Source organism: Polyodon spathula, chromosome 1 (assembly GCF_017654505.1).
Source record: "Polyodon spathula isolate WHYD16114869_AA chromosome 1, ASM1765450v1, whole genome shotgun sequence".
NCBI lineage: Eukaryota > Metazoa > Chordata > Actinopteri > Acipenseriformes > Polyodontidae > Polyodon > Polyodon spathula.
The window spans coordinates 77,374,759-77,398,135 of record NC_054534.1 but is presented as its reverse complement, the minus strand read 5'-3'; the positions used below and the strand labels follow the sequence as shown (position 1 = coordinate 77,398,135).

At 35.6% G+C, this 23,377-nt stretch overlaps 1 protein-coding gene across 1 annotated transcript in view; it reads right to left on the bottom strand.

The window, feature by feature from the left end:
- The window catches only part of LOC121324417 (protein transport protein Sec24D-like), a 56,095-nt gene that overhangs the window by 1,212 nt on the left and 31,506 nt on the right, over positions 1–23,377 (bottom strand). The window contains exons 9-22 of the mRNA XM_041266308.1: positions 17,299–17,437; positions 15,107–15,222; positions 13,371–13,495; positions 10,399–10,590; positions 9,942–10,035; positions 8,913–9,029; positions 8,543–8,713; positions 7,477–7,573; positions 6,720–6,865; positions 6,345–6,483; positions 5,813–5,931; positions 1,545–1,724; positions 433–624; positions 43–132 (exon numbers count right to left, since the gene is read on the bottom strand). Of these exons, the coding sequence (XP_041122242.1) occupies positions 43–132; positions 433–624; positions 1,545–1,724; positions 5,813–5,931; positions 6,345–6,483; positions 6,720–6,865; positions 7,477–7,573; positions 8,543–8,713; positions 8,913–9,029; positions 9,942–10,035; positions 10,399–10,590; positions 13,371–13,495; positions 15,107–15,222; positions 17,299–17,437 (1,917 nt within the window). The remainder of the gene's footprint in view (positions 1–42; positions 133–432; positions 625–1,544; positions 1,725–5,812; positions 5,932–6,344; positions 6,484–6,719; positions 6,866–7,476; positions 7,574–8,542; positions 8,714–8,912; positions 9,030–9,941; positions 10,036–10,398; positions 10,591–13,370; positions 13,496–15,106; positions 15,223–17,298; positions 17,438–23,377) is intronic.

The window sequence follows — 23,377 nt, the reverse complement described above, 5'->3', positions numbered from 1 at the left end:
TCAAGGATTAAAAACATTAGATAGGCTTGGAGGATGTTGTACCTTCATTGAATGAGGCCTCTGCCGATGTATGTTGTCAATAATTGACCTGAGCTTTTTCGAGTAGGGATTGTCTAGGTCTAGAAGTGTTGTCTGCAAAAAAAATAAATAAATAAAAAAAAAACATCACATAAACACAGATATGTAGCAGATGCTTATAATCAAGTCCTAGGACACTGAGCTGTGCTAAGACGTTTTAATATTATTTATGTATCACAACACATTGTTATACTAGTGCAACAATATAGTTACAGAGAGTTTATTCAGTTCCTGCAATTAAATAAAAGTCTGAAATTAGAGATTTCCAACCCCATTTAATATTGTTAATTCTCTACAAATTCCCTAATTGCTTAATGCTAAAGACACTGTATATAATCAGTGCTGTTCACTTACTGCCTCTGTGTTGATATGTGCAAACGAAGGTACATTGAAGAGGCTTTGAATGGCCTCTGGAGGGCAGGCCAGCCCCATCCACAGAAACATATGCTTGCCATTCTCCAGTAGGAAGATTCCTCCCTCAGACAGGCGCTCTTCTGAACATCGGACAGCAGAGGGCATCACATCGCTGTTCACATCAATATTGTGCTGTGAAAGAAATAAGTCGCAGCTTACTGCTTCACAACAGTTTGACTCTATAATTAAGTTTGCAAGGAATAAATGAGTGGCAGTGCAGATAAGCAGCGTTTTGTTTGAACTATTTCAACACGGCAGACCTGTATACAGGTCTAGGAAAAATAACACAGCAGTAAACTGATCTAATACACTGTGTATATCTATGTCTGTTTCCATTTTTTTCAGTATGGATACTGTTTATTTAGTTATCCTAGTGTAGTGTAACTCTTTAGTGCTGAAAGACTTACTGAAATTGTACCTTACATTTTTGGCAGTATTGTGGACATTTACTGCATAAATGTTCTGAAAATGGATTATTAGAATGGATGTGATGTATAACAGTTTTACCCAAAGCTTATTAGTATGTTTTATTGTTCTGAAAAGCCTACACCCAATTGTTAAGCTTTATCACTCAACACTTAGAATCAGGCATCAGGGGGATTTTGTACAACACAATTCTGTTGTAACTGGAAAGTTGAACAAAAGTTTGTATGCAATTTTGCACAGTGAAAAGTTTTAAACACTAGATGTATGTTTTGTTCTTCGTTTAATTTTGGTTTAATAAGATAGTATAATGAATTCACTTGTAAAACAAACTCTGTCTTTTTGTTTCTCATCTGTACCTTGTGTGGCATAACTTAGCATGTGTTGATTTGTTATTTCTTATATAAAACACCCACAAGAATACAGCGCAATATACAGAATCAGCTAAATTAGCAATGCATGTATTTATAATACAGCTTTGTCATGACAATGACTTCAGAGATAACCGCTACAACAGCAAACAATGAGGTTGCTCTGGGTTGAGCTTATTAACCCCACAATGTTTTTAACTACTTTATTCTTAAACAAAATGTTGTCAATTGTAGCCTTAAACTACAGTGTTTACTTACAACAGGTATAAGTCTTGGGTAGAAGAAAGCCTGGGAATCAGCAACATCCATGGACATCACCAACTGCCTCTGATAAGCTCTTTCATCTATAGAAATGTCTGGGCTACCGACCAGAGGATAGCTCTTCATCAGGCAGTTCATGTAGACTGGAAAGATTTTCATAGCATCTGGAAGAATCAGCTAAAGAAACGACTGAATTTAGAACAGGATGATGAACAATAAATTATAAAGCATATCCATTGTGTGTTAGTCAGCACTCTGTTATCTGACCCCTCCCTTCACAAGATTCTCTGAAGGATAAATGAGTGACGGTTTAATTAAACGTCCACTAGATTGTGATGCTTAACCTGAAAAAAATTATATCTAAACACCATTCTGCTATAAATAATCACTAAGAACACATATGTTCTGTATAAAAATCTAATTGCTAAACAACATTACATTAACAATACCATGCATACAGTGTATACTACAATCTCAGTTACAGCGCTAGAAAACCGCATTCATAGCACAGCGCTGTATTTAAATGGTATTTCAAGGAGTGAAAAACACACTGAAACAAAAAACAGCAAACCTACAGCTTGGAGCACTAAAACTTATTGTAATAAAAAAAAATGTATTACCCATACAATATAAAGTGCCGGCACATAATAAAAACAGCACTTGCTGCTATCAGTTACTTTCACTTTATCAAATGCAATATCATCAATGTTACAGAAACTTTTAACTCTGTTCAGTTAGCTAAACAGTAAAGCAACAAATAAAAATATAAGTAGGTTACAGTTCAGTAGTTGCTGCTGTGTGCATTACCGCCAATTGGTGTGGGACAGATATGGGAGTTAATAACAAGCAATATAGTGCTAGTGTAACAAAGGCAGATAAATGGGTGCTGACATAATATATATATATATATATATATATATATATATATATATATATATATATATATATATATATATATAAATTGTATAATATGGTTATTATTTTAATTATTTTTAATAGTTTATTAAGTTTTATATCAGGCCTTTTTTGCTACTACACTTCATTTAAATACTTTTGCAATGCCGACTTTGGTAAAAACTTTTCTTTTCCATTTTTCAATGGCTGTGTTCCATCTGCAAAGCTTGTGATCTATAACATTAAAAATGGTTGATGACATTTTTAAACATTTCAAAGCACAAATCACAAGACTGATCGGTGGATTTCTACAATACAATCTTTTAATCCAAATATGCTACAGCAAGTGCTGAGAGGAACTATTTATCTTCTGCATGGCATAAAAAGGAAATCTGAGATATGCTTTCATGTCTGACATGTGATCTATACTTTTAGTCTGGCAAATAAAATTACTGCCTATGATTGATGGACTATAAAAAGAAAACATCACTGTGGCCTGAGATCACTATAAACCTGATATATTCTTATTTCCATTCAGGTCAGCCAAATGCTTGTATCGAAATCCTTTTAAAATATTTTTCTATGTGACTCAATCTTCGATTAGATTGCTATTAGCACTCAAGAAATGTGCTTTATAATGCTTGATACACAATTATGTATGTCATCTACATTTAAAAACAAAAAACAGAAGTTTTATTCTTCATTTTTACAATATAGGTCAAAGGTTTTAAGAACTAAAAGAGTGCTAACCAACTCTTTTAGACCCCCTTTCTTACCACTTTACTAACATTATCACTAGCCCCCCTTGATTTTGATAAAAATGTGTAAGAAATGCATCCAAACATAATGCTACAGATAAACTGCTAATCCTGGTACATTTGTTACATAATCTGAACTCTTAGACACTATAGCGCGTAAAGTGATTAGTAACTGGATATCTAAATACTGGAGTACCTCAAAAAAATACATGCGATGAACAAAAATTCAGAAGAACAGGTGGAGAACTTGGTTAGTCCTCTGTTAAATTAGGTACTTCGCTTTACTGGGAACATTTTTACACAATTGAACCATGCCACAATATGTAGATACGGCTATTGAAACACACGGTCGCTCTGAATATGTTCTGCTGCTGCAAAATATATTACATTGATTTTAATAACTCCATTCTATTAAAACTGATAAAATAAAACAGTAAATAATGTGTTTTTTTTGTAAATAGAATTTGAAAACTTAAAAGAAAGACATGCTCTGCAGAGACGTACTGCTGGCTCTGTGTGTTTACAGGGAATGGCAGTTGGAAATTGGCTGGCTGCGGATCCCTTATCTGCCAGTGGGCATGTCTCAACAGGTCTTGCTATAAAAAGGAGCCGTTGACACACTCTCAAATCTGACAATCCCAAAAGTGACAGTCTGCGAAACTAAATCCATACAACTGTGTGAGCAATTTAAAACTACGTGGCCACCATGTGTGGAACCGTGGTCTTGGCTGTAAAGAATAGAAAAAAATTTGGGGACTTTAATCCCACAAAAGTGTATAGAGAGTTTGTCAGGGAGAAGGTTCCTGGGGAGGAATCTCCCATATAGTGGGAACAGCCCCCGGCCACTGTTTTGGCCAGCTCTTGTTCGCTGTGTTTTTCCCCCCACTGTTTTTTTTTTTTTTTTTTTGTTTGTTTGCATTTTTAGATTTATTTTTGTATGCCATATTGGTATCACTGCATGTAGATCACTGAAGCTACCCAGCACTTGGGATAGTATTGCCTAGTGGCGGTTACCTGCTACTACAATTCAAATTGCCAAAATCCTGTAAATAAATTGTGGGCACCTGTGTAGTGTTGCAACTCCTGTCTCTCCTCTTCTGTGAGCAGATACTCACAACCCCCTATTACATTATACTATGTAACACCATTTTTGTTCCTGGGTAGTAAGTGTTATTTCCTAATTGCTTATGCCTCAAAAGTATAGAAAATGGCTATTATTCCCCACAAACTTTGCTTTTGTGACCAGGACAGTGATATTTCAAAATATCACCATTATACTAGTATCACTAGTATTTACAGTATAATTGTAAATCTCAAAAAACTACTCACTTATAAATCTTTTGTAGTCATCTTTGTATTACTTTAGTATAAATACATGTTAATTTGGATTCATATGTTGTTTTTTTCTGACTTTATGTGAACGAAGACACACATTTGCCCATTTTCCCATTGGAAATAGTGATATTTTGAAATATCACTATCCTGGTCACAAAAACAAAGTTTGTGGGGAATAATAGCCATTTTCTATACTTTTGAGGCATAAGCAATTAGGAAATAACACTTACTACCCAGGAACAAAAAAAATATATATTTTTTTTGTTACAGTGTTGTTTAACAATTTTCTTCTAAAGTAGCCTTTGTATTCGCCAACTCCTTAGGAAGCCACAAGACACATTTCTACATCACTTTATAGGGTTTTTTACAGTCTTTTTCCCAATCCATGACCTAGCAAGAACGGTATGCATCAGTTAACTGATAGCTTGAACTAAAGTCAACTGGGATTTCATTTAACTTTGGCTTTGTTCATTATACTTGTTACTTCAAAGGCGCATGCTGCCACACTGTATATGGAAATCAATGGTCTTAGCTCTAGCTCCATAATATCACACCAAGCCTTTGGCCTTATAAGGCTGCAAAAGATTTATATTAAAAATAAATAAATAAATAAACAAACAAATAAATAAACTACAAATGTTTAAAAAAGAGCTGGAAATTAGTTTACATTTCTTAAAGAAGGAAACTCTCACAAGCTATAATGGGGTTGGAGTTCCACAATTAGAAACTGATCTTGTTACAAGCATTGTACATACTGTACAAGTCTTATAATACCCAGTTAAATGACAAACACATACAAAACATTGCTAGGGCGACAAGCTAACTTAGGAGTTCAATGTAGTATGGGACTATGTCGTACTTAAGTCTTTTTGAGAAATATCTACAAACTACTTTCTGTCAGGTTCCAGGATTTAACAGCATTGTCCTGGGGATATATTGGGAAGGTAATTGATACTTGGTAATTAAGTAATGAAGCCACTGGGTATCAGGAATCAGAAAGCCATGACAGGCAGGGAATATAGATTCATAGGGCCATCCACAATGTATACAAGGGTAAGCTGAGACAGAATCTTGTAAATAGACAGCAAAGAATCATATTCTAAACACAAGTGTACATTGTTGTGGGACAATAATGCTATTTTAAAAAAATATTTAAAATATTAAGTGTTTAATATTCCAATAACAGTCATGACATTCAGAATTTTGTTATTTTTAAATAACGCTGTTAGAAAACTACTACACTTTTCAAGAACTTGTGGTACTATTGGTAGCTCATACCTGGCTGGTTGAGGACGGGCTGGCACAGTGCTTCCTGTAACAGGCCAGCATGTGTGCAGTCTGATTAACCAGGATCTCTCTCACTGCCTTCAAAGGCTGATTCAACATGGCTCTGTAGGCTTGAGAGAATAAATTCAGAAATCAGTTATTTACAGGACAGTCAAAAAATACCATAACCCCTCATGCATTTGCAATGCCATTTCTTTACAAGTTAAAAATGCTGCTAACTATTCAATGTACTGTATACTATGCCACAGAATAGTATTTTCTCACTAAAATGCTTAATATCTTGAACATTCCTTAAGAAAAGAGGCTGCAGAAATTAAAGGGTTTGGAATATATTAAAATCTGGAACTACGTTCTAAAATAATTTCTGCAAACATGCCTATATAAAATGTATATATTAAGTCAACCAATAATAAGAAAATACGTATAAAGATATATAGAAAAAGCATTAAATCTAACATGGCAACTTACGGTTCTATATTGTTATATATAATACCGCAACTTATGTTCACAAATATTGGGTTACCTGTTTTGGCAAAGAAATTGATAAGGGCATCTGTCTCACAGCTCTTATACAGGTCAGCAAGCTGGGAGCTGCAATTTAGACCCAGGTTGTGGATACGCAGTCGTCTTTGGCCACCAACAGTTGTGTACAGCAAAGCACACTGCGGAAAAGGGTACAGCATGTACCAAATGCATGGCCCATATAGCTGACACTAAACTGAAACTGCTAACGAATTCACAAGCATTTATAATGCAAAAGAGATCCAACAGTAACATCAGAGTGTCGAAGAAAGAGAAGAAAAACTCTTAAATGCCAACAGTTACTTAACAAAGGTGTGCCGAGTACAACCGATTTTACTGATGAGGAGCGAGATAATGCTGTCAATAACAAAAGTACCTGCATTAAGGCTCCAGTATCCTCGCTGAGCTTGTCATCATGTTTGAACTCCACAGTTACTGCTTTATCACAGTCCACTGCTGCCATCTCAACATCTGTGGTGTTGTTCATATATATGGCACCAAAAAAGTCAGTTGCTCTGAATCCTAAAATGACAAATATGCATACAAAACTTAAAATAAAAATCTAAACTTATTATACATGGTGACTCAAATGTTTTATTTTGTTTCAGCATCAATACCAAAACTGCACATTAAGCCAAAACTGAAATAATTATTTACTATTTATTATTATTCATATTTATTATTTAATACTTTATATGACTGGTATGCATCACAAATATTGCAGCTATATAAACACATATAATTATAAAGCTGTTTTAGATGTATGTTCTTTGTATTTGAAAGTAATTGTTAAAACTGACAGCTATCATTTGATTCTCTAGTAATAGAAATTAATATTAAACATGGTTTAATATTCTATTGGAACCTCTTCTATTGGAATACAAAGCAGAAAGAAGCACAACCTAATAATATAAGTCTGAAAACAAATCCAATATAATAAACCCAAAAAACACAATATATGCTCAATTTAATCTATACAACCTGTATATACAGCTACACTACATGTCTGCAACATAGGTGAGAATACCATTATTCATGCTTTATCACAATTAATAATACATATTTGATGCCTATGGCATTTTCTTCACACCAGCTTGAGAAACCAGTGCGCAGCTCTATAGCAGGATCTGTACCCGTGCTTGTCCGGACACGCATGATCGCATCAAATCCTATATTTTTCTCAACATCTTTTCTCAGGTCATTCAAGAAATGGTCCCCATCAGATTGAATCTGTGTGAAAAAAATAAAAAGATATACATACTGTATATACTGTGGCAAGGTGGAGGAATGGAGAGAAATGTGTGTGTGCGCGCTGGTGTGAGTTGTGGTTAGCAGGGAAAAAGGAATCCTGCCCTAACAAGTCCTTTCCTGGAATGTGGCTGAGGCATAATTGGGTAATTGCCTATCAGTTAAGCCGCAGCCACCTGGCATACAATCTTGCCTGTTTGTTCTGGTGTTTAAGTAATTAATTAAAGGGTGGAAGCCAGCCTTGTCCAAGGGGGCTTTGTCACATATATATGGGAAATACTCCACAAGATGGCAGTACACTAACATCAATGATATTGCCCTTAGACTGATGGAGTTTACTATCTACCTTAAAACATTAAAAATAATGCAGTCAATCCATCACTTCATTAATATATTCATTAACTGACATGATCAAATTACAAATTGTAATCTACATTGAATCTATTGTTGTTTAGTATGCCCCTTTACCAGTATCAGATTTGTACTACTAGTTAACCCAGGGCCCGTTTCGTAAATGTTCTGCGATTGCGATGTGCGACTGAGGAAAATCAGTAACTTGGCATGACAGGATAGCGTTACGGCCCAAGCTGTTACTGGCAGGATGAGGGACAGAGACAACTACAATTACACACAATGGCAGATATGCCAAGGAAAGACAATTTTTCGAAAGAATAAATTGATACAACTATTGCAATGGCTGGTTAACACAGCTTTGTTCTATTCGGCAAGTTGTCAGGAAGTTTAGTCACAAAGAAAATAAACAATGTGGCACATGATCAGGGATGCAGTAAACACTGTCAGTGGAGCAGAGAACAGAAGAAAGAACTGGATAGATCTAGTGAGCAGAACAAAACTAAAAGAAGGGAGAAGAAGAGATGAAAAATACCTCAATGAGGAGGAAAAAAAAAGTGATTTATTTTAGGAAGTGGCTTGATGACCAGCTTTCTCTACCTGGAAGTTGTTGTATTTGTAAAGGGCTCCTCCTGTATGCATTGGGATGTCACCCAGTGTGGCCACATCCACAAACTGGTTAGGGAAAAGGAACAGGTCCACACAGCAGCTGTTTGCCACACACTCCTTGGTCAGACTCTCATAAACACCCTTCTGGGGCTGGAACAGGATCTTCACAGAAATAAAACATCTTAAAAGACATGTACACTTTTTCTTCAAATGCACTCACAGTTCATTTTCTGAAGTAAAATTTAACAAGAAACAAACACCATAACACCTTGGTATATAAGCGATAATATCCCACACAAATAGTTAAAAATCACTAGATCTCACACACACACACACACACACACACACACATTTCTAGTACCTTCTCTTTCTCTGTGTTCACCAGTTTCCTGTCATCCCTGTTCTTCAGTTTCCCAGGTGCTTCAGCTGTGGGAATGGATGACTGGAAGATGAATAGTTTGCCACTGCACTCTGCAGCCTATTGAAGAAGAAATGAACAAGAATAAATACACTATCAGAATTCAAACTGGGGCACTGAATTCTTACAAACCATGGAGTTTTATTTCAATTTTTTTATATACTTGTATAGCATGCTAATTCTCATCTGCCATTAAGTGGCTTCTGACAACTCAGATCTGCTCAGTCTACAGAAAAGCTCCCCCTACGGTAGGGGAAATATTTTCTAATGACCTTTTGTTCACATGGATTCTCCGTAACGTAGCCCAGCAGTGAAGCTCATGGGTCAGCTGTGTAGATTAGTTAGCATATCTTAGGAACTACCTGTCTGGTTTTAATGAAACTATGCACATCAATGGCAGTCATGATGACCTATCTTTTCATCAGCCTAACACCTGCAGAGTGTTATTTATAGCCCTGAAGGGTATGTTACTGACATACCATTTTTTCAAAACACCATACATGTTGTACCCAACCGGTGCACAGTATATGAAGTACACCAAATAAAATAAGTACATTACAGTAAATGATGTGCTATAATGAAAGTAATGGATGATGGAATGCACAATATCTGCAAAAGTTATCAACAGGACTATTGCAGGAATTTCTATACTATTTGCAGCTGCTGAAAATCGTTCAAGTAAAAACTTGGCAAAACATCCTGTAACCGAGATATCAAAGTAGTAATTCAAATTATTCCAGGGTCATTTTTCTGCATCAAATTATGTCTGTGGTATAGGGTATACTCACAAGATGGCAGTACACTGTAACCTATATGCTATTGCTCTTAAAATTAAGTTTACTAAAACTGCTCTACTTCAATGTAACTTAGCTGAAAACATTCACACAAAATGTATGTTTCTATAAAATCTCAAGTCTTGGTTCTACCCTAATAAGGATTTCCTTTCCCTTTACCATACAGTGGATTTCTAACCTTCAATGCTTCCATGCCAGCCTGGATGACAGGGGCAAAAACAGTCTCGCTCTCATTGGTGTCAGCAAACATCTCTGGAATCTGGTCCAAGAGGCTACAGACAAGGAGGAAAAGCATTAAGAACTACAAGAACTACAAGCAGGCTTCAAATCATGCACCTTTTCTGCAATCAGAAAGAACGGTTATTTATCAAATAAATCAGCTAGGAAGTGATTGCAAATGCGCTCTGAAAATAAAGTTTCTTCTGTAGCTTGTACTTTACTTGAGTAATTATGAAATCATAATTGTGTGTGTTTTTTTTTTTCATAATCCTAAGTATATTGTAATAGTCAAAATAATAAATTTACTACAAAATGTGAATGTTTATCATCTTTATTCACAGTAGAAAAATCCACAGTGCGTAAAGATTGTGCGATACATACAATACATAAATAAGCTAATAATTATAGCTCCCTACTTGTTAATAACTGATTGAGATTCTTGAAAGTCTACAAGGAAGCCATCAAGCAGAGGCACAAACATCTCAGACACGTCTGAGACCACCAACATCTGGGGCTGGGCCAAGTTGCTGTTTACATTGTAGAAGTGGAGAATCGTGTTGTAGGTAACAAATCCAACTTTAATTACAGACTTCTCTGCTTGCTCCTCCCTGAAAGGAAGAAGACAAAAACAATGATTTCCTGTATAAAGAACTTACCCTGTATAAAGATCTGTTTTGGCCTCAACATTTAGTCAGATTTAACAACAGATTTTGAGTGAACTTACTCAAACTTATAATAAATGTCTCGTATGCAAAAGTATCAACTGCTTATCAAAGAGCTGGTTCTAGTAATTTGTTTAGGCAACTGCAGTTTTAAAGCATGAAAATCAGTGGGACGTTACAATCCCCGCTCCACAGCATGCAGTAAAAGTGAACAGTTCAGGAAGCAGTGTACAATGTAAGGCACAGTGCTAATACAAATGTAAACAAGCCTGCTTATATACTTTCAATTGCAGGACTCTTATCTCCTGTCATCAGACTCTTGAAATTGTTCATAACTTCACAGTCACAAAACATTGTGTGTTACAGTGCACTAGCTCCCTTCTCTTAAATTCAGTAACGCTAACCAGGGGTGTCCAATCACAGTCCTGGAGGGCCATTCCACTCCAGGTACAATGAGATAATGAACTACTTCAGGGTCTGGATGGAGGTTTAATTAAACAATTTAGAACAGGGTTGAAACAAAGACCAGGAATAGAAGGGTCAACTTTAGTTTTGGTTACCGTTAGTTTAGCATATGCATTTCTGCTCTAAAAATGTTTAGTGCCTAACAAAGACATTCTACTCTCACTGGTTGCTTACTGTAGACACTAATGTTATTACTCTTTATATATCTACTGTGTCTGTCTTCCAACAGGACCTCTGGAACCCACAACCATTGATGATTTATATACCTGAGATAATGTTTTCCACATCTGAACTATTGTGGTGATGAAGAAACTGTGAACACAACTGTGTTTAATTAATTGGTATTTTTTGGCATTTTATTCACATGGATTCTCCTTAACATAGCCCAGCAGTAAAGCTGATGAGTCAGCTGCATAGATTAGTTAAGAACTACCTGTCTGGTTTTAATGAAACTATGCACATCAATGGTAGTCATCTTCTCATCAACCTAACACCTGCAGAGTGTTATTTATAGCCCTGGAGGGTATGTTACTGACATACCATTTTTTTCAAAATGCAGTACATGTTGTACCCAACCAGTGCAGAGTATATGAAGTACACTAAATAAAATAAGTATCTATGGATGAATAATTACCTTAATAATTTATGAGGGATCAAATACGTACATTACAGTAAATGATGTGCTATAATGAAAGTAATGGATGATGGAATGCACAATATCTGCAAAAGTTATCAACAGGACTATTGCAGGAATTTCTATACTATTTGCAGCTGCTGAAAATCGTTAAAGTAAAAACTTGACAAAACACCCTGTAACTGTGAGAGAGCAAAGTCGTAATTAGAATTATTCCAGGGTCATTTTTCTGCATTAAATTATGTTTGTGTTATAGGATATACTCACAAGATGGCAGTACACTGTAACCTGTAAGTTTACAATCTGCCCTAAAACTGCTCTACTTCAGTGTAGCTTAGTTGAAAACATTCACACAAAATGTAAGTTTCTATACAGTCTCAAGTCTTGGTTCTGCAGGAGACAAACAAACAAAAGAAAAAAAAACTTCCTAAAATAATAAAAAGCTTTGTTTGAGCTTATTAGATTTCATACTACACCATAAGGACAGATGTCTAACATACAGCAGCTATAATCCAAATGTAATTGCAATCACGACAAAATCTCACTTATAGCCAAATATTTCATATCTGGATCAATAATGTCTTCACACCATACAAAACTTAGTTTCATAAATGCATGCTGTATAAATGTGAATTTTTAAAATCATAATGATTCAGATCTTAATACATATCCATAGGTCAAAACTGTATATATTTATGCGCGCGCGCACACACACACTATATAATATATAATATATTATATATATAGATAATATATATACATATTATATTTTCTGACATTATTATATGTATTTTCTGACATTGTGCTGATGTTAAAATGTGTAAGGATACAAATCTATGCTTTCTATGTGTTTGGAGTATATAAAGATATTTTATTATGTAACACATTTTTTTTAAACATGGATTTGAAATATTAAGTGTATGATGGACTGCTTAAAATAGTTTAGAATGTTAAATCTGCTTTTCATTAGTCTGGCTAACTTAATATTCAGGTTTTCAGTTTATACCAAAATGCTTTCCAAATGATGTAACCTTTTGCACAAATATTTCCACATAAGCGTTTTTTTTTTTTTTTTTAATTTATGGAGATTAAAGCTGTCTACAAATAGTTCAACACACCTACGCTAAAAATCACTTTAAAATAGTTATAAAAGAAAAACTGCCGAGAAATAAATACTGCTGCACAAAAAAGTATTTATAATGTTATTTAGATACACTACAGGATTAGACAGAACTGTCTTCATACAATTTTGTATACAATGCTGTAGGTCCTACAGTTTGCAATGGAGCCCACAGCCTCACAGCTGCACAGATAACTACACTGTAAGCTTTTATATCCAAAGTGTTGCAGAAATGAAATAATTGAGCATCACCACTCAGAATCCTCAGGGGTGAGTGCGCTGCTTTATTATGCTGCTACTATACCTTAACGCTTGTAAATGATTACAGGACACACCAGTAATGGAACTTAACAAAGAATCCTAGAATTTAATCCAGAAAATTATACAATACAGTTGTTTACTAAATATTATCCCAGAAACGTAATAGAATTGCAGCCCTATTAGGCCAGAGGTTAAAAGTGAGACGTTCACCAACAGGACAGAAATAAAACTAACAGGAAATATTACCTCGGAAGTCTGTCCAGCAATGTTTTCAGTTCCTCACATATCAATTTGACCAGACCACTCTTAATGTTGCTGTACGACACATCAATCATGAAGATAAAAGCTGGAGGGTTTGGAGGCCTGTTGTTCTGTAAAAATTAAGACATATTAAAATAAAAACATCAGTGAATGCCCACAGCTGGAAAGCTGTTTCCTAATTCACTTTTAAATGTCACATTTTTACAACTAGGGAAGTGAGTTTTTATAACAAACAAACAAACAAAAAAAACACCTTTGGTACAGTAGCATAAATTAACCCCCCCCCCCCCCCCCCCCCCCTCCATGTAACACCAGGCAACATTCAGACATGCTTGTCAAGCATATTTCACTAGGTAGCTCAAATAAAAAAAAAAAAAAAACTAAAAAAAAAAAAAAACATGTGGGAGTGAAATTATTCTTTACTAGGCCTCACCTGTATTGTAACTTTATTAAGAGAACCATGGATACAGCTATGTACAAACTATAAAGTTAAACAACAACGATAATGTGACTTAAAGAAATTCAAACATTAAGACAATAACTCCAAAGTATATACCAAAGGAATAAAAAAAGTCACCTCAATATTACAGACATAATAGATCAGAGGCCAGTGTCATGGTTGCGAAGAGATTCAGTATATAGGGTACATAAAACCCTGCAAATATCAAGCCACTACTTAAAAATGGTTTCTGAGGCTCTGACACTGTGGGAGCAGTATTTTTGTCAAATTGTCAAAAAAAAAATATTCTTGCATGACACCCATGATCGAACTTAGCCGTGAGAATTACAGACTACAGTTTATACCCATATATGTAAGAAGTGTTAAGCCAGTACCTTCAAGTGCAAAAAGTCATATGACCCGAATATGTCAGCAATTTTATGGGTGCCGTAACAACTAAAATATAATTCATGGCTTAAATGGTTTTGGAGTTCTTAGTGGTTGTATCAGTGTATTTGTAAACTCATATAAGCTTCACTCTTATATAATGCATGTGCTTTTGTTTTAACCTTTTAAGGACCGGGATGTCTGTTTTTTTGACTGGGGCAGCATACTTCGCAGTACAGACTGCAGACGCATATCATTGGCTAGGGGAGGGACTGAATTTCACTGCCTGCTTGTTTTTTTTTTTTTTCGTCACTGAGACATTGCACAGCAATAAAATGTAACACAGGAACTTGTTTACAGCTAAGAAAAAAATAAATTGGGAAAACTATAGCCAATGCATTTGACTTAGTTATATTAGAACATTTCTTCTCATGTGTTTTAATATTTTGGTTTTTGCAACATTTACGAATATCATGAAATGAGTTAATATGAGTAGTAATACTTCATTAACTAACTTTATCAGGTATGTTATTTCCTTATTACTGATAATAATGGAAATATTTTATTTATAAACATTTATTTTGAGAAAATAAAATCGAGAGTAGTGTCCACTACTGCTTATAAAGACCCTGAGAATAAACGTGTATTATGTCATTGTAATCACTCAGGTGAAACAATGTCTTGTAATCTGTCCGAACATCAATATTTTTCAATAGAACTTTCAGGAAGTATTGTAAGATCCCTCAGGTCATAGAATAACACGTTTGTATACATGTGTCTCCAAGCAGAATGTATAATTATACAAAAAAAATACTTACGTTAAAAAAACACCTGGGGGGGATTACCTAGGTTATCAGTTTTCTGCAATCTTGTCGGAATTACCTCAAACGCTTACCTTGCAGTATTCCAAAGTAGCAATAAATTCGTACGATCCTAGTGATAGCTCTGGCCTCTCATAGTAATCCAATCTCCTGCCAACATGGTCCAGATGTTGGAAATAGAATGGCGGCACTGGAAGACAAAAAAAAAAAAAAGAAACCCATCTATGATATTGTACTGCTCTAAGCAATGTTGTAAGCAATTATTATCTAACCAAGGATTTAAACATGATATATCATTGTTGTAAATGATATAATGTAATGTACTCATTGACCTTTTTTAATTGAAACTAACACAAAATAAGTGCCAATAAATCTGACTGAATTGCTGATCTTATCTCAGTTCTGGGTTGTTTCTATTTCTGTGTCCTCTGTAAAGAATATAAGTATTAAAATATCATTATTAATTACTGTCAATCCAAATTGATAAAGAGGGTCTTATTGCATCCAATATATGTTAATATAAGTTAAAGAAATGTCCAATCATAAGTGCTGCTTATATTGTACATATTTTCACTAAGCAGCCTAGCATACTGATTTGGCTTTCATTTAACTGTACATGACCACATGGCAGGGCGAAAACCCTTAATGTAAAAAGTGTGTGTGTGGGAAAGTAAGGTTGGCAGGGATGGGGTTAAATCTGTCCCTGACAACAATCACAGGCATGGCCTTTCCCCAACTACGTAACTGAGTGCTAATTGCGGAGTGGCCACATGTATAAAAGGGGAGAATTCCTTTGCCTGGTGTGTTAAGAGGAGTTTTTGCTAATATATGTACTGTCTCAGTGAAGGCCAATGCCCACCCGAAGCAGTAGTGTTTTTGTTTAAACTGTTTATTTTGGCTTCTGTACCTTGTTTGTGTAAAAGTGTGCTTATGTGCTTAACTGCAGTTTTCACGACTCAGTCTCCTTTCCGATGCTATCCTGTTACATAGGGTCAGCAGTGGGATAGTACCAGTTCCCTGCGCTGCTAACAGTGTCGCCACTGCCAGAGGGCCCAGCAGCCAACATTGGGGCCACCCTCTGTAGAGGAGCCCAGAAAGGGGAAAAGTCACAGACGTAGAAAGGAGGTTAAACAGGCACCACTTAAAGAAGACTCAGGACCAACTCAGGCCAAAGGAGGAGGCAAGGGGAACACTTCTGCCACAACCCCAAACACCACCCCTATGTCACAACTCTGTGCCTATGGGTCACAGCCCACGACCTGGGCTCCCAGACACCCGGCATTTGTGTCCAGACCTTGATCGTCTGGTCTCCTGCCCTTTTCCCTCTGGTAGTCCAGAAGTCACTCCACAGTAGCCAAGGCTGGCACCTCGGTTGGCTACTGCACCCGCCCAGTCGCCAACCTACGCTCCCGACGCCCTGTTCACATTGCCTGGGTCCCCTGTCGCCAGTTCTCGGTCTCCAGAAGGAAACACCAGAGTCGGGACTAGCCCAGCCGCCAACCCAACCACAAGAATCCGGAGGGAGAAAACCAGACAAGCGGGGAGGTGGCCGATTGCGGCCATGTGTGCTGTGCGAAAACCCTTAATATAAAAAGTGTGTGTGTGGGAATGCAAGGTTGGTAGGGACAGGGTTAAATGTCCCTGCCAACAATCACAAGTTTGGCCTTTCCCCAATTACGTAACTGAGTGCTAATTGGGGAGTGGCCACACGTATAAAAGGGGAGAATTCCTTTGTCTGGTGTGTTGAGAGGAGTTTTTGTTAATATATGTACTGTCTCAGTGAAGGCCAATGCCCAGCCTAAGCAGTAATGTTTTTGTTTAAACTGTTTATTTTTGCCCCTGTGCCTTGTTTGTTCCTGTTTTTGTGTTCTGTAAAAAGTGCACATGCACTTAACTGCAGCTTTACTGACTCAGAGCCTCATTTCTGATGCTATCCTGCTCAAGCTCTTAATGCACTGCATGTGGGGCAGCGCGCAGCACTTGAACAAATACGGCATGATATCTTCTTTGAAAATAGACCCGTAGGTCAGACAGAAATGAATGGGATGTTCGCCCATTAAATACATTTTGACAGGCACATTTAACCTATAAATAACTTGAAACAGAACCGTTTAGTGGTAAATACCAGTAGTTTGTTAAGCCTAGTTACAAGAAAGTGGACATCATCCAGAGTTCTTCCTTGATTTGAGTTGAATAAACAAAGCTTTTGGACAACTCCTTTTGATTTTTATTCTTTAATAATTCTTTATTATTCATAATGACTTACCTTCATTGACACAGCTGCAGAAAGAGCACTGATATCTGCGACCACCATCAATAAACTGCATTAGCGGACACATGTAAGCCTTGCAGCGATTACATCTTATGGGCCCACATCCCCGTACAATACCCGGCCCAGAGGGTACCAAATGTTCCATGTGTGGTGAAAAAAATTTTTTTTATATATATATATACCATATATATTATATAAATAGATATATAATATACACACCACTTTTTTTTATATAGATTACCTAATGTACTACTTTTCAATCTAACATATAGGCCTCGGTTTAGTTATAGTTTACCTGGGAAAAATGATGAAAAATCATATGCAATAAACAGAACTGGACCTAATAGAATGGCTAAACTAAATTGCAGGAATTTTTGTTACTGATTGAACAGGATGAAAAGACTCTTTAGAATATTTCACTCAAATAAAATAAGAAATGTTGAAAGTTTAAGTCATTTCTTAAAATCATGAACAACCTAATTTAAGCTACAGTTCCAGTTAGGTGCATTTACAAGACTAGCATAATGTTTCTGCAGGCATCTATTAATGTGAAAATACTAACTTGACACAACCACATTTTTGTCTGAACAGAATTGACATTTATTTATTCTTTACAGGCTACAGTCCTTTGCAGCTGCTGACAAGAAAATCGTACAAACAATCAACCACGACTGGACCTCCGTATATACAAAGGGAAGGAGCATCAGATATTTAGAAACAAAAGTATGTTTCTATATGGTTCTGTATGAAGTCCAAGACAGCAATTAAAATCCAAACACAAAACTAACCCAACAGACCAACCCTATATTTTGCATGACTACTCAGTAAACTTAATAAGATTCGGTTCAGCTGGTGCTGTCAAATACAAAGGCTTTGTTTAATTCAGTCAGCGCTCATTTAAACTGAACTGTAGCAAATTAAGGCATGGTTTCAGGGCATGGCTTGCATATAGTCATCTGTGATACACATACCTGTCAACACTGAGTTTTTGAAATAGGGGAGCTTTTGTAAACTGAAATTTTAGTGGCCTGAATTGAAGTGAATACCTACATAAGACAAAGACTTTATTATTTGATAGAATGATATGATGCACCTTCTAATTTGCTTTTAAAGGGTACATCAGGACCATTTTATTTTATTGTGTTACATGTTCCCATGTGTTGCTACAAATGTTTACATAAGGTGTGTGTATTGTTTTTTTTTGTTGTTGTTTCTTTACATTTTGACCACTTTTTTAAACTTTTCAATTGCATTCTCTGCCTCAAGATGGCTTCACATGTACCCACATGGACCTCTCAGAAATACATTTCCCATCATCCTCCTGCTCACACATGGGAAATGTAGTTATGAGAGGTCCATGCAGTTACATGTGAAGCCATCTTGAGGCAGGGAATGCAATCGAAGAGTTTAAAAAAGTGGTCAAAATGCAAAAAAAAAAAAATAACCGCGTGCTAGTTATTCCTCAAGGGTTTTCCTTACTTCCAAGTAAGCATCGCTCCTCTACATACTCTAAGGAATCCTTAATGTTTTAGGAATGCAGCACTGTGTTTTGAGGAAGCTTATTATCTCACGTCCATTTCCGGACATTTATGCACGATATGTGTCACCTGTTGTTATTTGCTGCTTGTTGAAACATGACTCGTCTACACAACTGGAAGTAAGCGTCAGATTGCAGTCCCATCATGAATTATGCAATTGCCCTTTAAAAGGTAAATACAGTGTACAGTTTTATATTTAACAGGGTTGTTTTTCAAAGTTTACTAGAGTACCTGTACTATTCTAGTACAGAAGAACAGCATTGAAGTATGCAGCAAATTAAAATAACCAAACATTCAAAACTTAATTCCAAGAATAAACATGACACATTTATTTATTTATTTCAAATCCTGGCCTTAATTCAGTTTTAACTGCAGTAGTTTAAACCCATACTGTAATAATCAAAAAGTACCCTAGACATAATAATGCAAGTATTTTGTTTAAAGTGTTCCAGAACCCCCTGCAGTGTTTACAAGAAACTCATGACTTCACCTTTGCTGTGTCCCATGTTGTCCGTATCGAAGCGTTTTCTTTTAACATATCCTTGATTCTTTTGATATTTTTTCTTCACACTAATAAAGTAAATAAATTAACTTGTTTTTCAACTTTTAAATCGGGAACATACAGCAGCAGAAAGAAAATGCTTCCTCTAAACATTGCAGTGTATCTAGTTCTATAGATTTGTATGGGGGACTAATCTCACTACCTGTATTTGAAATGCTCATATTTTGGGACATTTTCAATCATTCAATTGTGCCTGGCTGTAGGATATGCAATTTTTGGGCAAACACTTTTAAAACTCCGTTTGAATTTAATAACATTTTCAATTTAATATAACCAGCAAACATTGTGTTTCCTTGAACACTAAAGCTGCATCCACACTGGACGTGAACGTTCTTGCCAAATGTCAATCCACACCATACGCGACTTGGAAACGATCCAAAAGACATAAATAAATAACTACATGATCCCATCCATGGATTCCTATTGGACATACTAGAGATGGGATGTCCTATTACAAAATAGGTCTTGTTTGGTTACCATCCTGACCTTTGGCAACTCTTGTAAAATAAAGGTTGGACTTGTAAAATCTATACATCAGCGTTATTGAACATCCTTATATATCCAACAGTTTTATTGTTCTCATTATTATTAGTAGCAATTGCACATTTGTAGTTTTTTTTTTTTCTTTTTTTTTCGTGGTACCAGTAGTAGTCTGATTTGAAGCCTGTTGCAGTCAGAAGACAGCTGGACAATAGCAGTATAGTTGTGCTGCTTTCGAGCAAGTCAGAATCTCATCGGACAGAAAAAAAGGCCAGCACGTCATTCTGAAATGCCTCGCTCAAACAGTGCCCAACTTGCTGGAAATGTTGTCTAGCGATTTTACATAGTATATGTTTTTTGTTATGACTTTCTGTTATGTGGAATGTAAGAAATGAGAACCAAAACGGTTTTAAAGTTAAATTTCAGTTTTCAATTGCTTGTTCAACAACAATCCAAACACACAATATACAAAAGGTACAGATAAAATATTAGTTCAATAAAACAAATCAAAAGTTAAAATAAATCAGCAAAAGCTGTCTTTAGCAAAAATTAAAAATATCCACAGATCTGGGCTGCATGTTCCATCAGTCTCCCATAGTACAGAACCTAGTCCTAGGCTGAATAAGACATCCGGCATCCGTGGAACTTAAATTGCACGCTGGAATGTAGTCTTGCAATAAATCCCTCAAATACACAGGAGCAGCACCATTTAAGGTTTTATAGGTAAGGAGCAGAATTTTCTAGTCAGCCCGGTACCTCACAGGGCCAGGTTGGTAATGACAGCAATCATCCTATGCCTAACCCGTTTATACTCTCTAAGAATGTTCACCTACAATCCAGCATTTTCTAAAATTAGGTTCTACATTATCATATTCAAATGTCTAGCACCTTGGAGACAATACTATCACAGAACCAAAGGATATGAATACTTTTGAATTAGCATTTTTGGAGTTTTCCTAAAAATGGCTGAAAAAATTGTAAACATCTATTTCTTGTAACTTTTCTTCCTCATCCACAACAGCAAAACTTTTGGTACAAAAGATTTTTCCTAAAATTCTTTGTATGAGAAATTACTAGAAATAAATTTTAATTGGAGTATGTAAACTTTTGACTACAGTAATTAATAATTAATAAACCCGATTCTGTTAGAAATGCATTGAATGAAAAGTTAGTAACTACAGGGAGATGGTATTTAACAAAGCATTAAAAAATTAAAACATTTCATGACATAAATTGTATCAAGATGCCTGTGCAAAATGCTAAATGTTTTTTTAATTGTTCTAGGATCTGTCAAGTACTTTCGCTGTATAGAATTGCTGCAACAATTATGAGCATTAAGTATAACAGCACTCTTCTGGAGTCAGCACTGCAATTCTATGCCATCAGCCCCGAACCTTGAGAGGTTACTCTGAAGTAATGAACTATGCATTAGATAAGCCGGTCCCCTGGGATGTAATGGTTTAAGCAGTTTCCGGTGTAAACCATTTAATAAGAATAAATAAATAAAAAAGGATGGTGTGTATTATAAGACAAGTTTAAGGAAATGTTTTGAACAGCCTTATGACTAAGTGACTTCCATACTATACAAACATTGGATTTAATCCAATTGACTCATATAATTAAAGACTTGTGTTAGTTTATAAATATTATTTGTTAAAATTACTAGAAATGGTATATTTTCCTTTTTATTTTATTTTTAAAAAGTGATTAAAGTTTACTAAATGATTATCCTTAAATCAATGGTCTGCGACTACAATTTATAAAGGAGTATGCATCATGGCATGATATTAGGAAAACATGACTCATATCTTTTCTTGTCCCTATTTTCAATGGAGATAATTGATAAGGAATGTGTATGTTTAAAAGACCACTTTTCTGCCCACCCACTGCTTTCTTTTTTTCATTTGGAAAAACTCCAAGTAGTGGTTATATAAACACTGGTAATAAAATGGCAATACGCATTAATCTTGGCGCATGAGAGGTGCATGGATAGTGTTTCAGAGATGTACAGGAAATACACTGTAAGTAACCATTGCAATACTACACACAAATTTAAGAAAATAACTTTGAAGCACTATGCTTCATATAATTTCTAACAGAGTAGGAATGCTTTCTAAATGGCACTGCATTTTTCTAACATTTATAACATTTTAATTTTCAAGAACAATCTGCACTGTGGATTACTCGGTGGGCAAAGTATCTCAATGGCACTGTAACTAATATACAAACAAAGGCCTTATTCGAATATCAAGGAAACAGAGTAAATAAAGCAAAATAAAGGTGTGGAGCCTCTCTGGTTTTAGGGTTAAAAAAAAAAAAAGATAATATTGTAACTTTTTTTTTTTTTTTTTTTTTTTTACCCAGTGTTACAAATAATACATTGTTCTAGCTTTGAATGTGTGATACTGTAACAATGGACAGCACAAAACATTATTTTGTATTATACATGCAACTCATTACCCCACTTTTATTCCTAGGAGGTATACTTTTATTGCTAGTCTGTATTTAAAAACAGGTTTGGCTCTTCTTGATTATTACCGATTGTGGATTTTGGTATTCTATATTTCTCTGATACTGTTCTGTAGCCATTTCCTTTATTGTAGTTCACTACGAGTGCTTTTCTCAAAAGTGAATCCAGCTACTTTGTCTTGACCATCATCTGCTGTTTTGCCAAAATGTTCTTCTTCAACAGATGTTGGAAATAATTACCTCTTTTTCTGGCTATTGACTTTATAATGCAGCTTAGTTACTGTGTAATGGTTTTCAATAATGGTTTTTATAATGACATTTTGTATTTTGGTATTTGTCGTTAATTATTGGGTAATGTTCACAAAATGCTTAATTTAACATGTTTTCTTGAATTAAGTGTAGGGTGCCAATATTTATGTCTGCGACTGTATAATAGAATACGTTTGGACAGCAGACACATTGAACTGGAATTATTTGAATCCAAGCTTTTGTAAACAATGCAGACTATGCCAGGATACGTGATTACAGAGTGGTACCTCTTTTTAATATAAGCACAAGCCATTAACATGATCAATATATATATAGAAACACTGTCTCCTTCCAGTTCCCTGCGGTTTTGTCCCCAGTGTACTCTGTAATGAAGCTCAATCTGACCTTTCAACTACATTTAACATGTTTTCTTGAATTAAGTGTAGGGTGCCAATATTTATGTCTGCGACTGTATAATAGAATACGTTTGGACAGCAGACACATTGAACTGGAATTATTTGAATCCAAGCTTTTGTAAACAATGCAGACTATGCCAGGATACGTGATTACAGAGTGGTACCTCTTTTTAATATAAGCACAAGCCATTAACATGATCAATATATATATAGAAACACTGTCTCCTTCCAGTTCCCTGCGGTTTTGTCCCCAGTGTACTCTGTAATGAAGCTCAATCTGACCTTTCAACTACATTTGGCTCTTTGCTCTTCTACCCCTTTCACTTTATTATTAATGGGGGGAGCATTACCAACCGTTC